Genomic DNA, 17,794 nt, shown 5'->3' with positions numbered 1-17,794 from the left:
CCTGCTTAAGCCAGCCCAGGATCACTCTGCAAGTGTCTGTGCACTGATCCATAGTGGAAGGTCACCTTCAGCAAATGAACAAATGCATTTCTAAACAATTTGTACAAACTATAAATTTTAGGTAGAGGTAGTGGTCATTTGGTAATCTGAATGTCTTAATGAGCTAGTGCTACACTGAAGCACAGGAAGCTGTTTTGCAGATTTAAGAGGTCAGAGGGACAGGTTTACTATGCATACATAGGAACAATCAGACCTGCCTTCTCTCCTGCAACTGGGGTGAGACAAGACAATTCTGCCACTTTACTGTTGAGCTGTTTATCTGATGACACACTAAAAAAAGAAATGAATAGATATATGAATCATAAAATTATACTAACTTCAGTAGATGATGAAATTCATGACTCAGGCTGCTAAGATTACCATGTCCCAATTATACTACTTGCATTTCTTTTATTTATTTCTTTGCAGCTAGTGTAATTTGTAGTTATCATCAATTAAATGACAGTCATAAACCGAACTTTTAAAAGATAAAAAAATTGGTCGTGATGTTGAGCCAAAAAGCAAATAATAATGTCAAAAGATTAACTTGATAAATGCCCTGAGGTATTAAGATATTAACACAACTTGCCAGCCTGTCAGCACGCCCTGACTAGGAAATTTTCAATACACCGAGTATTCAATAAACCAGATTCAGCATTTCAGCTCACCTAACAGCACTAACGGGTTGTTTCCCGACACTGTGTTCTTGCAAAGGTCTAAAAGTGTAACTTCTGGTAGAGTTAGGAGCAGCAGGAGCTAATACTACCTACTACTTGTGTTTGAAATAGTGTATGGGTGGTATGTATAGGCACTATCAAGTACACCTCTGATGAACTATTTAGAGCAAGTTCCAGTGCATATTTATTAAACTTCCCATCAAAACTTCTCTTTTTTAAGAGATACTTTCACTGAAAGAAAAATACCCAGGAAGGAAAAAGAGGCATTCAAAAACCAAGTCATTGGTATCCAGTATCTCCCCAAACTCCTCACATCATTTCTGTGTGCAGCAGTAGGAACAGAAGACTATAAATAAGAGTGAGATTTTTGATCCTATCTTTAAAGAATAGCTCTTCCCTAGTGAAACAGTGGAAAAATCTGAGCACACACGGCTGGAAGTCTGTTATTAAGTCGGAGAGAAAAAGGCAAATCACTACAAAATACCCAAATGTTCAGCCTCACAGTTTATGTACATTAGCAGTCGCGCTACTTGCAAATGGCACCATGAAATAAATAACAGTGTTTCCAAGAGAACACTATCTACAATAGCAATGTTTGTAGAGGAAATGTAAGGAATTAATACTGAAATACAAAGTCTGTTGAGTCATAGTGACTGAACTATAAAGCCCCAACAGCAAAAGATGTCTCAAGAATGTAGCAGCTTTGAAGACATGTCACTGTAATATAATAAAGTCAGGCTCTGGTTAACAAAATGTTTCAAAAAATATTAGGAAAAAGGCATTAGTGTAAACATACTGTTGTCCAACCAGAACAACTTTGAAATATTTCTATCTTTCATGTGATATGTTGGAAATTGGCCTTAACTGTGCCCACCAGTCACAACCAGCCTTCAAGGAGAGCTTAGCTTTGCTTTTGTGGAACGAGCATTTTGACAAATATCTTAAATTAGAAGGAAGAAAAGTTGCTGTGGAACAGAACTGCATTTCCCAACAGCAGTTTTGAACTTTAAACTAAGCTCTATGAGGAAAAAAAAGGGTTTTCAAAATAACACAACTTCTACTTCCATCAGCCTTTACCTGCATCTCCTGAGCTAGAGGTCAGCAGGGGCTTTCCTTTGAACTCAGCCTTCATCACAGTAGTTGGACCAAACCATCTTCACTCTACCTGCTCCAGAAGAGTTCTCCTGGTTTCTCTCCTGAGCGAGATTAAATAGATCCTGGAAGCTGGAACACTTGTACACAAAGAAACCCTCTGAGTTGTGCTGGCTATACAGATTCACACTGCATGTGCCTTTTACACTGCACGAGGCTTCTTGTGTGTTTATTCAGTGTTTCAGCTGGTAGGACTTGCTCAGCTTGCAATTTACCACAGTTCATGCATACACAGCATAAAAATTTGAAGTGTGTTAATTACCATTTAAAAATCCTTCTACAGAGCTTCAAGACACTGGAAATACTGTCTGGTGGATACATAACTCTCATTCCCCCTCGAGAATTGTCCTTGTGTCTACTGTACTGCTACCTGGGCAGGGCAATAGCTTAACCCACTCTAGGGTACATCAGGCAGCACAATTAAGAACTTGCATTTTGCAGATCTTCAGGTTCCACTAACCCCGCTGTCTTTGAGAGCAACAGAAAAACTTTGTTGCCAGGGTGGGGAGAGAGAACAGAAGTTCTCAAGAATTTGGTTAGAAAGAAAAGCTGGAGCAGTGCATGGAGGGCTCAGTAAGTGATGGAGAGGAGGATGTATGTGTTCCCTCAGCCCTTGCAGCTAACTGCATGCTCCCAGGGCTGCAACATGCACTTTTGCAGCACAAGCAGCCTAGGCCACATCTGGGAGAAAAGAAAACCCAAAACACAACAAAGAAGGGCAGAATATGCTGTTGAGACACCCAAAGGAATATGATCTTGTGTGTCAAAGCCCCAAGGCTCACATTCACCATTTTCTTTGACTTCCAACAAGGACTCTCTCCAGAGCTGTCGCATCTGTCAGTACCCAGTGTAACAATGCCAGGTGGTACAGCTCCTGGCTTTGCTGAAACAGACCATGGAGTTGGAAAAGGAGGTCAGAAAGAAGCCAGAGGGCTGCTAAGATGACAGATTAAACTTGCAGTACCATTTTCAGAATTCCAGAAACTCCTGGTCCACACCAGAACTGCCAAGATGAGACAGAACAGATCCAGTCTGCTTGACTTGTACCGATGCTACGAATTGTTAAAGTTGCAGGGAAGTTGAACAGCTGTAAGTCCACAAGAGAAGAAAGGTATGTCAGGCAGTTTTGGCAGGCTTTCCCATCTCTCCACTGCAGGAAGTGCAAGGGGGTTTCACCCAGAGCCCTCGGGCAGCTGAATAGCTCCTGGCAACACAGCAGGTGACAAATACAAACCAGCATCACACCTTCACACAGCAGAGCAAGTCCTGTTTCTCTCCACCTGTTGGTAACATAGAGCATTAACACACAAATGCTAGGCATATAAAACATACTAAAATATATCTACAAAAAGTCCAATTCAGCATTTTAACTCAGCCTCCTACATGGTGTGGTCCTGATATATTGCAGTCCCTGAATCTAAAGCTGCCAAAACCTGACTCCAACACTTGATCCCATGTGCCATCACCACATGTGGTAGCAGAAGATGTAGGACTATTTGAAAATTGTTTATCTAGCCATGGTGTGTCTGCTGTGAAAAACACACAGTCCAAGAGAACTGCTGCAGGAGCTGTGGCACAGCACATTGTCTTAGTGCCTGTCAGCACATGCCCAGAAATCTGAGGAAAGTTTTCACCAGGGTTTTAAATTATGTGAATGAAGATCAGGCTCTCAAACATTCATCACAGTCTAGAAAGTCATCAGCTTGCAAGCTATTAGACTCCTGATTTGAAATCAGGATAAATTCATGCCAGTTTCTTTGCAAATTGGGGAAATCAAGTCACTGCAGATGAAATCAATCTTTGCCCATTTAGGGGAAGTTCTTGAAGCAGTTACCTATGAAGGAATAGAATTTAACCTGCAGGCTATACAAACTGTTAAAATACCAGTGAGTGTTAGTTAGAAGGACCCTTAATTAGGAGAAATCTATTTTGAAGTACAAAATACCTACCCCAACCCTTCTGAAAACTACATAGGCACAAGTATTAAATACTGATGAAGTGAGCAGCAAACTGCCTGGAAAGATGTAGTTATGTTATTACGGATGTTAAGGTAGGCACAAAGAACAGGAGGTGCTGAACAGAAGAGCAGGAGTCTCCAGAACTGAAATTGTTCCTCCTGCTCCACCCAAACCATGGAGATAAGAAATGCTGATGTTCTCCCAATGTGCTGAAAGAACTCCTCTTCCCAAAGAAAAGCAGCCTTGTGGCAGGTCTACAGGCTGGGTTGGGTAGAGCCAGAGGAAGGGGTTGCAGGTGCCTGAAGAGAACATTTCCTCTGAGGCGACTTTGTCACCGTTTCTATGCCTAGAAGGCAGCTGTAGTGGCAGACCTGGGCATGATATACTGGGAAAAAGCCAAAGCTGATTCCAAGGCACAGCTGGTGAGCATCAGGGTGAGGAGTGAGGAGAGAACACAACTCTGAACAAGTATCAAAGGTGACAGTGCTCACCAAAGAAAGCTGTCAGTGCCAGGGCTGGAACTGCAGGGCTGGAACTGCTAAAGGCTGAACATCTTCCTTCCCAGCAAAGCAAAACCCAGCCCCTGACAGGCCCTCACCATCCAGGTCTGTGCAAGGACTCTGCTCAAAGCTGCAGGTTGATGACACCAAGGAAGAGTGAGGCCAGTTTCCTTTGGGCTTCCTGGAAGAAGCAGCAAGGAGGCAGAGAGACAGTTCCTGCAGGATCATTTCAGCCTCCCTTCCCTGTCCTGCAAGAACCCATTTCCAGCCAGAAGAGATGCAGCTGAAAGCGATGTCTCAGAGCACACAGCAGGCAGTCCATTACCATACATTAGCATTCAGCTTTGGCAGCAGAGCTGCACAACACCACCCTGAACCAACCTATTTTCTTAAGGCCTCTGGCAAATAAGGAAGGAAAAGAAAGCCAGAGCTACAAAATTACCATAGAAAAAAGTCAACATAGAAACAAACAGAACTGGTGACACTAAAACTTTAATCAATGTTTAACTCAAATAGAAAAGGCCACGCATAACAAAAGGTTTCATGATACTTACAGCTGGTAAAGAAATTTTGAATGATCTGCAATTCATTTTTCTTTAATCAAGCATAAATGATGACTTCTGGTTTCAGAAAAGCAAGAAGGTTAACAGTTTGAGGATTTAAGTACACTTTAGTTTGCATGGGCTCCAGAGCAGGCAAATATTTATTCTAACATTTGTTACACAGCATGATACAAACAATCAGGTCAGTCTAACCTCTCTTCAGGGTTTAACACTCATTGAAATTAGAGTTAGAATTTTAATAATGAAATTATTAAAATGTTAGTTAATAGGGAAAGAGCACAATCAGTATTTGGAAAGGATTCCACAAAACCTCTTAAATGTTTATTGAAAAAATTGACAAACTGCTATTCTTCTGTGATTTCTGTAATGAAAATATTTATCACATTACCCAAAAATTCTACATAAAAATATTTTGTATGTCATAAAAATACCTCCAGTATTTTACTGTCTTTGGTTAGGTGCACTTTACAGAAATCAAAAAATGAGCATCATATAATGAAAAGGGGATGAGCATCTTACACACTGTTCCACATAAAAAAATCTAATTTTGGTTTTGTTGGGGGTTGCAGGCATGGGAAGTAGCTGTGGCAGTTACAGTGTCCTTGAGGAGAGAAAAATAGAAGTACTATGTGCCAAGCTTATCAGAATAACAGAATTCCAGGGCTACAGAAAAGCAAAACTTAGAAATTATTATCGTCATATGTAGCAACCAATGAGCATGGATTGGCAACCAATGACTGCAGAGACAAGACTCGTGCCAGCCTCGTGAACAAGGCGGAAGATCCAATCATATTCTGCATGATCGCGTGCACAAGAAAGTTTTTACTGTATATTAGTAGCGCTGATAGATGCAATAAACAGAGCTTCTTTTACCCGCATCGCATCGGTGTGTTTCTCCCCTCCACCTGGCCGCGGCAGTTTAAGGATAAAAAAACAAGTATAATGTCAAACATGAGTCTGCCAAGGGTATCTTCTACCCACTGTGGACTGTATTATTGAACCTGGGGGCTCCCCAGTTCCCCTGGTGCTGCTGCTTGCCTGTTACATGCTGCATTTTGACATTCTTCATCCAACAACATCAGCTTCAGTAACTCCCCTGCAAAATAGCAGTCTGCCAACAGTGCTGTCCAAGAGCAACACCCAGAGGCTAAATAAACTGCTACAGCAACACTGCACACTCTGACCTGCTCCTTCCTGAGAAGAAAGAAATCCTTCACAAAGATAAACAATTTCCTGTACAGATAAAGAGCTGACAGAATTTTTCAATTGAAATACAACAGCCAAGTGTTGCAGCCAAACAAACCCATTCATGAAAATCACACCCTCATAGCTACTGCAAAAAAAAAATGTTTTATAGCAGGTGATATATGCACACAGAACAAGTAAACAGCAGGTTTTGCAAAGGTGTGTGTAGAATATTTTGGTTGGCAGCAGCACAGCAAAGCAGCAACTAGAAGAATGGCTTCTCTCTAGAAAACCAATTGCATTTTTCAAAGGCAAAAAGACAGAAAAGAGGAGGGGTGCTCACCATTTTTTACCAGTTTTCAAAGCAGAATATTGGGGAGTTTACTTAAATCCTGAAGGCAGTTACTGTAAGAACCACTGGTCTATGCAATAAAAACAAATCTTCAGCAAAAAAATAATATCCTAGAACATCTTTAAGGGGAATATGTTATCTGGATTTAGAGCATGAAGAGGGATAGAAAACTCAATAAAAAACCAACTCACTAAAGTTTCATCTTAAAGATCTCTGGCGTCTAACAGGACTGGTCTCTGTAAATTTAATGCCTTCATATGAGTAAAGAAAAACACTGACAAACCAAGAATACAACCAGTAAAATCACACTTATAACTCCAAATACTTAATCAGAATAAAACATACTGAAAAGAAAGCATAGTGAAGCCTGTATCATCTCAAAAAATTAATGCACCTACCAAACCTTTTATACTTTGATATTTCAGATCAGGTGAATGATTTCAAAACAGAAGTCTCAAACACCTAATGGAAAAGTTTTCATCTATTGAGTAGTGTTTGCTCCATTCTCCTCAGTTAATCACTTTTTTTTTCAATCTGTTGTCTCAGAATTTTGGTTTTTGTGCAGCTCATACTCTTCACCTGGGTGCAGTGAAACTGGAACCACATCAACTGTGAGGAAGCAATCATTCCTCAGCACCTGCTCAGGCATCAGTCTGCTACAGCAGAACAAATTCAGGAGAAGAGATTTAACTTTATCATCCTACAAACAGAGGGAGAAGGATTTCATCAGTAGGCAAAACAAACTCGATTAAAAATAACAACCAAGCATTTGATGAGCATATCTTGTAACTTCTTAGGGCCTAAAGCCTTCAAAAGATGTGGTACCATAGCATTCCCAATGGACAGCAACACTTAACACCACAGTGCTCATTAACAATGAAATTCAAGCAAATGTTCAGCACCAGCTCTGTCAACCCAGTGCCAGTCAGAAGAATGTGATGTTTTGAAATTTTGAAATATGAATTCACTGAACTACTATGAATTACAGAAATACTCAAGTTGGTCTTTCTATTGAGAACAAATGAAACAGGTGCCATTCACCTTCTGTAACTTTCTCTGTTAACTTTTGTCATATTGTTTTATCTCTCTACAGCAGCAAAAGAGGAGAAGAACACAAAGTAATGGACTCTAAATCAACAGCAGCTATTTTGCCATCACTTAGGCTCTTTGGATTTATCAGAAGGGATTATATGCCTAAACACTTTTCACATTAGCAGCACTAGACTCCATACACAAAACATAAATCCACAGCTCTACACAGATGCATAAATACCAGCTGTGAGCAGGAAGAGCACACACTGGATTTGGGTAAGGGGACTACAAGAAAGACAATCTCAAATGCTGATCTAGAAATCTAGATTACCAAAACTCAACAGGAACAGAATTTTTACACAGGAAGTCTTGCTTGTTCACAGTCTCCAAGCCAGGAACTCCTCTGACCGGGGTCAATATTAACAGCAAAATACAAGATAACTCTACATCTCTCACCTATCCCTATTTCACCCAGAGAAAATGATATGGGATGTCAGGGATTGTACACAAGTTGTCAAAAACTTGAAGACAGAAACAAGACATTTCCAACATTCACTGATTAGCAGAGTGGCTCCAGAGAATTAGTCACTTCCCAAGAAACCTGAAATCTGGGTTAAAAGATGAGATCTGAAAACTGTGGGTCTTGCAAGCATAAAGGATTGTTCAATATTTATAAAACATTGTAAATACTCAAAGGAAAATCTCTAGCTAAGAGGATCCAAATGCATGCAAAGAAATACAGGAGTGAACCATGATTACACACTTAAAATTAAAGTGAAGAAAATCTGAGCATTTGAAGACCTTGAAAAGCTTCTTGAGTATTTGCATTTCAAGATACTGTCAAATGTCTGTCAACAACAAATATCCCCTTCTCACACTAAGGAAACTGAAAATTGATTCTATGAGGAATACGGCTGTAGGACAACATTTCACTATGTTTACTCCATTTCCTTGTGTTTGATCTTACTTGCTTTTTACTTTTTTTAATACAGAAAACTGCATGTTGAAACAGACTGAACATTGAATCTTGGTGTGGCTGAATGAGTGGCTGCAAGATCTCACTGCTAACACAGCTCTTGCTACACAGTTACCTAACAATAATGTCCCTCTTTTAAAGTCTTACATTATTTTCCTGTGGCAATTTTACATTTGCTAAAAATAACAAAAATTTTGCTCGGTACAAGTGTGCCATTCCTCTGGGCACGAGATTGAGATGGAAGGGAAATTACCAGTCTGTCAGGAGCCTGCAGATGGGCATGGAGATTAATTCTGACTAAGCTGATTATAGATAAAGCACTTTGAAGCAAAATAGATTTTCCCCAAGAACTGGGACAAGGATTAACAGCCAGAGGTCTAAAAGACTCCCCAGGAAACAGCTGAAAGATATTTATTAGTATTACAGTTCTTAGTAAAACTCTTATCTATATTTCTGTACTCTGCAGGCATCACAGATTGCTTTCTGGTGAACTTTAGTGGTTGGGGCACATGCATGTACACACAGCCAGAATGAATCCTTAAAAACTGCCAGCAGTGCTGTGTTGATTTGGATTGTATCACCTTACATAGTCAAAATCAAATGCTTCTTTTCTTCAGGTAAAAGAAGTCAAAGAAATTTTCTCTTATTAATAGCTGTAAAACTTATTAATCCCTGCTAAAATCAATACCAGATAAATTCATTCATTATGAGAATTAATCATGAGATAAGAGCAGTTCTTTGCACTTCAGAGGGTATCTGTGACAGAGGAACAGAGAAGCATAATACCCTGAAACTGGCCATTAAAATTTTTATTTGTGTACTTCAGACCTTGTTTAGAGAATATTATCACAGCAGAAATTTTATGGAAAGCAGAATGTGAAGCAACTTATTTTAATGTCCCAAGTAATCTTTTCTACATCCTCAAAGCAGAAGTTTTCCTTACACATGAGAGAAAGTTAGGGGGTTTTATTATCTAAGGGTTACTATGAACAATCCTGAATGCTGCTCTGGGCAGATGTTCTGTACAAGTTTTGTGAAAAACATTAAAACTCCCTAGCTGGCCCTAATGTTCAGTCATTAAGTACTGAATCTTCTTTCCTATAGTATTGTATGTTTCATGAGATTCACCTAATTTTTAATTTAAAAATCCATCAACTACAATGAGCAATAAGATACACTATTTACAGGATAACTTCCCTGCTCAAATGCTGTATGTTTTATTCTTCTGTTTTCTGTGGTAGTGTCCCATTGGAAAAAATTTTGCAGAAGGATTTGTTAGACAGTCCTGTGCATTATCAGTAATGTTTTCACCACTGCAGAAGATGGTCAAAGTGAAAGTATTAAAACACATACTGAGAGAAGTCATGTAACAAAATGAAATTATTTACTGTGCTTGTAGGCGATATGCAGTGATACCTAAGCTACGCTGCCAGGACACTGAAGCCACTACAGCTGTGTTGGCCTGGTACTGGATCATGACATTTCCTTAACCCAAACACAGTAAACAGGATACATTAAGCTCATAATTAACAAAACTCTTGTAATTAATTCCATGCCTAAACAGTCTTCTCTGTAAAGCTGGCAAATCATGAATAACAAGCATAACTAAGAATGAGGAATTTATTATTTGGCCTTAAGTCCTGGACAGAAAACTGAAAGATTATAGAAAATAGTTACACAAAAAAATGAACCCAAGGAAAGACAATTCAGGTAAAGAATGCACAGATATGAGGCTATAAAATTATGTGCTAATGATTGGCATCCAAGAGAAAGGTAAGTTAGTGAAGATTGACTTCAAAGTTGGAGAGCCAAACTGTGAAGCATGAAGGTACACAGATACTTGTTATTCTCAAAGAGTCACTGAGACCCTGGGCAAGGATAAGCTTCAGAAAAGGGTCTGCAAATAGAGTTCAAGGAGACACCAGTTGCTGTCCTAAGGCAGGCAGAGAATAACAGTTGAGAGTAGAAAGAATGAAAACATCAACAACAATTTGTATCATGCAGGGTTCACTTATATCTGCAGATTTGTTTCAGAGGCACAGGAAAAATTGCTGCACAAAAAAGAAACACCAAACAAAGAATAAAGGGCACAGTACACGTGTTGAACTGCGTTTACATGATTAAAATTTAATTTGGCTGCTTTAATAATGCTCAAACCCTGTGCAATCATTGTGTAGTAAGACAGATGAAAAAAGTCAACTTCCTGACTTCAGAAAAAAATAGATTTCTAATACAAATATCTCCTTTGAGGCTGAATCTCCATGACTTATTCTCCAATTCTATAACACAATATCATTCAATTATTAGTTGCTCCTTCTGACATCTGAGTTAAATATTGAGAGAACTCTGGGGCTTCCTACCTTCTCAATTGTTATTTGTACAGGGTATCCAGAATTATGCAAATAGTCAATTAAGAACATTTTTTCAGCCCAGCACTTCAAATGAAATATTTCACTTTAAAATCCAACCAACCACCTCTATACAAGAACAGCCTTTCCTTCCTCATCTGACAACTGACATGCCATTACAGCCTCTGCCTCATGTGTTCCATCTTCTTTTTATGCTAAATTCCTGGTTTTGAATGCAAAGCTGTAAATTAAAAGCTATATAATACATAACCCTGGTGGGTTTACCCCTTTAGTTCAACAAAATCAAACATCAGTCAAGGGATTCACCATGTTCCAAATGAAAATGGATTGATATGAAAAAATGGCAAGGATTTTTTTCTAACATTACAGTAGGGTAAAACAGGCAAGGGGCTCAGGTTTCCCTTACACAGAAACAAGAGGGGAAAAGTAATGTCAGAAGAAAGTCTAAGAGGTCAAAAGAAATAGACTTTTAAAAATATGACTGAAAAGGCCCTGCCCAAGTCTCCTATGCTAAAGAAATGTTGAGGGATAAGCACACTCTGTCTGACAAATGTGAACTTTGTACTCATAAACCAAGCAAAAACCCCCCAGTCTTCATTATTGCCTAGAAGCATGTATGAGTAGAGCATTTTTCAGACACTACCTGCAGGTTAAGCTGAAAATGCCTCTGTTCTGAGAGATCACATAGGCAACAAAAGGAAATGTGTTAGGCAGTGCTGGGTTCTTGGGACACATCAGCAGAGAACTTGAGAAATCACTGTCTGCATTTTTGAAGTGGCACTGCTATGAAATGAGGGAGAACAGAATTTCAGGTACCCAACGTGAAACTGGCAACTGCTGAACACAACACTAAGACTTTTCCATCAAATGATCAATGCAACACCAAGTCTGAGCTGAACATTCGTTACGGGTGAAGCAATCTGAAATTCACCCAGCAAACTTGGATGAGGTTCCTCAATGCCTATCCCAGATATTCTCTTCCAGAAGAATCAGTCATTTGTAAAACTGTCTTTGTTCTTTTCAGTTTTGGTGGGCGTTTTTTCATTGTTTTTTGGGGGGAGTTTTTTGTTTGGTTGGTTTTTTACTTTGTTGAGTTTTATTACCTTTTCTTTTGTCCTCACTTCTATGTGAAAAACCCTCTAGAACAGAGCAAGATCTGAATAATGGTAGCAAAAGTGTTCTAACTAAATCCTACCACATTAATAATTATAAACATCTATTATATCAAGCTACACTTTGGCTAATCTATTCCATCACTCAGTTATCCAAATAGAAAAATCACTTAATTTTAAGCAACTGCTCTCTAAATGGGGAATAAAACACAATGAAGAGTGACTTTTATATGAATCAGCGTCATCTCCTAAGCCAGTGGTGGTTACCCGTCAACTTGCAGTTCACATCTCTGTTAGGAATTGTTCTTAAAATGCAGCAGCACAGGCTTACTGGAGCCATCCCTGTAGGGATGATGGAACTGCCAGTGTTTCCCAGAAGAACCTGCCCATATACCTGGAGCTCCAGCTGGTACTCAGAGAACCAGTTCAAGTGTATGAATTGCTCATGTAAAAATCACTGCATGGGAACATGAGCACTTGCTGTGCAGCTTGTGGCTTTTCAAATTTGGGAGCTTTGCTGAGCTGGGAAGGCAGCAATTCAGTGCCAGAATATAACAAGGAGGTGGAGGAGATGCTGTCCAACATACCACCTAATGCAGGAAAGTTGGCTGCTCTCTCCTTCCTGGCATACCATTCACTAAGAAACTATTAAAGCTCATAAGGTAGCAAAGAATACAAACTGCAAAATTTCTCAGAAAAAAAAAAAAATTACAAATGCAAAAAGACATTCAGTACTATTTTGAAAAAATTCGTTCTGCCAGGTTGCCTATTTTCTCTTCTCTGCCTTCCTGTTACTGGTTGCTTCCCCCTTCCTAGTTTACAACGTGTTTTGTGACTCTCTACTGTCAAATAAAAGCAGACCCTAAGTTACTATCCCCTTCCATGATGGCAGCCAGCAGCAGCTCTGGCCAGACAAGTTTGCAGATTGGCAGGAGCCCTTGGTAGCACACCAGTTGCCAGCTCCATCCTTTTGTTACCACACAGAAAGTAGGAGCACTGAGCAGTACTGACACCCCTGCAGAGAAGACACAAACCTGATCCAGGCTGTGAACCATGGGTGAAACTTGCCTGCTCTGTCCCATGAGCTGCTCATTTCAGCACAGCCCTTACCTGTAAGTCTTCCTCAGCTCTTGTCTTTTCACAATTACACCATCTGTACCTAGAATGACCTTTCAGAAAACTCAGCTGTCAACAAGTACTATTCCCTGTCTATGACAGTTGGAATTGATTTTTATGTTAAGTAAAAGAGAAGTTTCATGGTGTCATTTCAATATCACTGTAATCATCAGACTGCATTAGGAATAACCAAGCCTGTGTGTCATTCTGCTATTATACCAAGCAACAGTAATCTACTACATCAGGATTTAAAAACAGCCTCCATATAACAGTTCTGGAACTGAATGTATTCTCAAATGCATATTTTACTCAGTCTCCTTCCTGGAAACCCAAGAGAATCTCTGAAAACCTAATCACTGAGAAAGGTGTTCCCTTTATTTATGTGACAAGCCAAATGTTCTAGCCTTTTGCTTACTTGTTTCCTAAAACAAAGAGCTTTTTTTTTTTTTTTAATTTTAATTAGCTGGTCACATATAAAAGTCACAGGAATGTCATTAATCTACCAACAACACCAAGTTCCATAATTCATTCATTTTTTTTCTCCAGTAAGCAGACATTTTCTTCCTCTCACCTCATTACTCAAGAATCCTTTTCCCAGTAGGTTTCCTTAGTGCATCTCATTTTAAAGCCCTCTTGGGAGCTTACTGCCCCTTTACAGTGCTCAGAGGCAAAGTGCAGATTCTTTTTCTCCTTAAGCATCATCATTAGAATAATTAATGTACAATCAAGCCAACTGCAGTGAAGCTGAAGTAGTATTTACCTTCTTTGAAGCTCTCTGAGGAACAGTGGGGAACCCTGAAAGCTGGAACACTGACTTCTGTCACCCAGGAGAAGATGCACACATTATCAACAAAGTTTAAAGTAACCAGCACAGCAGAAAGAGTTGGACAAAACTGCTCATGCTGTGAACAGAGCCTGTCACCAGAGGGAATTAGTTAAAAGCACAGTGTCATGGCTAGAGACTGAAACAGAAAAGTCTATGTGCTTTTTTATTTTCCTTGATGGTTGGTTAGTGGAGGGGTTTTTTTGTTTTTTTAAACCATTCAAGCTTGGTCTTAGAGGCCTGTAAAGCTTCCACATTTAAAGGCAAAATTTAATTCAGAAGACACAAACTGTTTCACATAGTTACCTCTTACTTGGAATAGACAAAATTAATGTTTCTTAACCCATCTGAACAACACAGACAAAAATTCCAACACCATAAAATTTGCTCCTTTCAAACAGCTTCCACTTTAACTGGGCCTTTAAGCTTTTCACAGTTTTCTTAACAGATAATAAGTAGTGAATAACATGTCTTCTCTTCAACAACTCTTCTGCATGGCTTTTTGAACTAGGAGGAAAAGAAAAAAATCACAAATTGTTAAATCTTTCTATTTTAATGTTTTACTCAAATGCATTAAAGAAACAGCTTGGAGCCTATTTGAATTCAGCTTTTCAGGGTCCTTCCCCACCAAAGAGGGTTTTTATTCTGTTTAATTTTAATTACATTAAAAATCTTCTGAAAAACCAATGTTCTACTTAAAGTCCTTAAGTTACATACCACTGATTTTGTCACAAATCTAGAAATTCCAGCTTTCATGGCTTTATTTTTTAAGAAAGTATCTTTGTATTTAAATGTATGAAACTAGCCATTGAGTAAGGCAATGTTCCACTGGGATTCTGAAGCTTTAACCCAACTAACCTCTCATCACCAATATACTCCTAGAACTCTCTTCTGAAAAGATAAATGAACATTTACCAAAAAGAAATTGTATCAAAAAGGGTTAGAAATAAATAAGGCATAAACTCACCTCAACACTGGCCAAGTATCTATTCTGTATGACAATGGTTACACTTTGCTCATGTTGAACTTCATATATGGCTTTATTGTGAGTACTCATAATTACTCCCTTCTGTGCTTCATCATGCTCCTGGACTGAATTAGAGAGAGAGAATAAAGATTGAGAGTCATTCTTTATACACACCAACATTTAAGATGTTAAACCTTGACTGAGAAATTCCATCGTTAATGGAAAAAATATTTTATCAGATTTTTCTCTCTCTTATATTCAAAAAGGGAAGTTAGCAAGTCTAAAAGTTCATCCAAGAGTTTCAACAGGATAAAACTGCCAGGTACTTCTATGCAGAAGTCAATTTTATATTCCACATGCTACTAAAGAGTTTTTTAAGACTAGCACAGTTAAACAGATGTGGAATATTAAAGCACACAAGGAGTGAGAGTCACTGGTTCTATCACCAAGAGCAGTCACAAGCTAAACTCCTGGTTTTTTGTTAGTATGATGCCACATCAAAGGACAGATGCAACATCTACTGAAATGGCCCTTCTCTGCACAGCAGGGACTCTCACTGCAGAGATAATTCAAGTACCTGAGAGTGAGCAAAGAGAATGGAGGAAATACTTATTGGAAAATGTAAATAACTGAGAAAAAGGCTCATACCAGCATAAGTGTTAATCTCTTAGGACTGGAAAAAGTAAATTTATGCATACACATAGACCCAGAGAGGAAATACCATTATTTCAGACAAAATTTTCATGTGTATTTTCAGCACATGCAGAAAAACTTGGTAAAGCTCAAAGAAAGCTTCTCAGCACATAGAGAGGGAAGAACCAGTTTTCCCAATATTTCTTATTTAAGCCAACTCAAGAATTTCATCCCCACTGAGAACCACTTCCTCTGAATCTGAAGATACTTATGGCATCAGGTTACAACACTTCCAAGAGCAGAATGGAAAAATACCCCAAACCTACCCAGGCAATCAGCCATGCAATTGAAAATAAGAAGTTAGCAATCAGACAGCAAAAACAAGCAGGAAATGCAAAGAGTTAGACCTCCTGGAAATATAATCAGGATTCATCATCAGATCTCACCTCACACTTATGTAATATAACAATTTCTAGAACTAACAGCTTTGGGATTCACCAGGCAAAAATAAAGTTAATAATTCCCCTGATTGACTTTTATTTTCCTAATCTCATTATGCTTTTTATCAAAATATGAAACAGTAGAAGAGTCAAAATCCGCCTCCTATTGAGTTTCATGTCCAAAATCAACATGTGCTGCCCTCACAGCAGTACACAAGATTTCCACTCCTACATGGTACTGGCAGAGATGAAGGCACATCCTGGGATCTATTTCACAGTTTATCAAGTGTGGCATGAGGTTAAGATTTCACCTGGTAACCATAAGTACTTTCATAAAAGACAGAAATATCTTCAAGATATAAAATGCAGAAAGGAACAGAGAAAAATCTGTAAAATCAGCTTATAATTACACCGAGCATTGTTTTTAGTAAAGTTTTGTTGCTCATATCTGCAGAAGAAAAGATATTAAATTGGCAACCAGAACTAAAATAGAAATATGGTGCTGTATTGAACAGGCAAGATACACAGTCATAAGACAAAACCTGCAAACCTGCAAACCCCACCTCGTTCATGTACCTGTCAGACTTGTGCATTCCACTAAATATTGTGAAAATGTTTTATTGTCTTCTGTCTTAAGCTTAAAGGAACTAAAAAAAAAAAAAAAAAAAAAAACAACTTGAACAGTGAGTTAGAACAGTGAGTTCAAACAGTGTTGCTCCTGAAAGCCTGGAGATTCATACTGGAACAGTCATGCAGGCTCTGAAATTGTCCTTGTCTGTCACTGATCCAAACCTATACATTTGCTATTGCATAGATTCTCATCGATGCTACAGTAGATTAATTTGGATTCAGAAAAAGAGGGAGAGAAGTATGTATTTAAAATAAAGATAAGGGAAACACTTCAAAGGAGCATTTCCTCTATACAATTGCTCACCCTTTTTTAGAGGAGGTAGAAGTTAAATTGCAGCAGAAAAAATTGCATAGCAAAAGTTGAAGTAACAAAGGATAAATGAAAATTTCTTCCTTGATCTACCAACTGCTGCTATATCAATCCATACCAAATTTGTGTACATTTCCTGTACCTATGAAGGTTTTGCAGAAAAATTCAGATTTGAAATAAGTAAACCAATGTTGTTACTATACTAACAAACTTCAGCCATGCTTCTACATACAGAATACCCCTCAGAATTTCAATCACAGAAACCCACCTGCATGTTTGTTTGCCCACTCTAATAACCAACATGATTATAAACAGCTGTAAGTAATTACATTCATTAACATTATACTCTGCATGACATGCACCAAGTCTAAACTGCTGCATCAGGCTACAGCAAATACTCTGGGTACAATGAGATGCAAGAGCAAAACTCTGATTCTCCATGAGAGGGCACAACCCTTGTGACTATGCACAACTCACACGGGCAGGGAGGCTGTGCAGATACAAATAGAATATTTATGGGTAATAGTGACAAGAAGGAGATTGAGGGAGCTGGGCCTGCAGGAATGGAGAAGGAGCAGCTGACAGTCCTTCCAGGAAGATTGAGTCCTAAACAGAAAAAACATAGATATTAAGCACAGGGGTAGGGAAGTCTCTAAGTTACCTCCCTACTTTGTGCTTTCTTTACAAGCAGAACTCACTGAATGATAATCCACTTGCACCATCCATCTCCTTTAAGACAAACAACCTGCAGCCACTTTCATTGCTCCAAACATCCTACAACTCAGACTGAGACAGAGCATCAGAATGCAGAATGGTGTGCACTTCATTTGTATAAATTCTCCATGCTCAGTATTTCAATGAGAAAGAAAATCTATTATGTACCTGTCTGCAGCCTGTACCTACACCACATCCAGTCAGATTGGCTGCTCTTTATGTAATTCTTCATCAAGAAACATTTTT

At 38.8% G+C, this 17,794-nt stretch overlaps 1 protein-coding gene across 1 annotated transcript in view; it reads right to left on the bottom strand.

The window, feature by feature from the left end:
* Nucleotides 1–6,955: 6,955 nt before the first annotated feature.
* The window catches only part of STK31 (serine/threonine kinase 31), a gene marked incomplete at its 5' end in the record, with an annotated part of 28,624 nt that continues 17,785 nt past the window's right edge, over nucleotides 6,956–17,794 (bottom strand). The window contains 6 exon segments of the mRNA XM_030963647.1: nucleotides 6,956–7,126; nucleotides 10,957–10,992; nucleotides 10,994–11,023; nucleotides 14,217–14,361; nucleotides 14,723–14,745; nucleotides 14,822–14,946. Coding sequence (XP_030819507.1) covers nucleotides 6,956–7,126; nucleotides 10,957–10,992; nucleotides 10,994–11,023; nucleotides 14,217–14,361; nucleotides 14,723–14,745; nucleotides 14,822–14,946 — 530 coding nt within the window.

Source organism: Camarhynchus parvulus, chromosome 2, assembly GCF_901933205.1.
Source record: "Camarhynchus parvulus chromosome 2, STF_HiC, whole genome shotgun sequence".
Taxonomy (NCBI): domain Eukaryota; kingdom Metazoa; phylum Chordata; class Aves; order Passeriformes; family Thraupidae; genus Camarhynchus; species Camarhynchus parvulus.
This window is presented reverse-complemented; position numbering and strand designations above follow the sequence as displayed.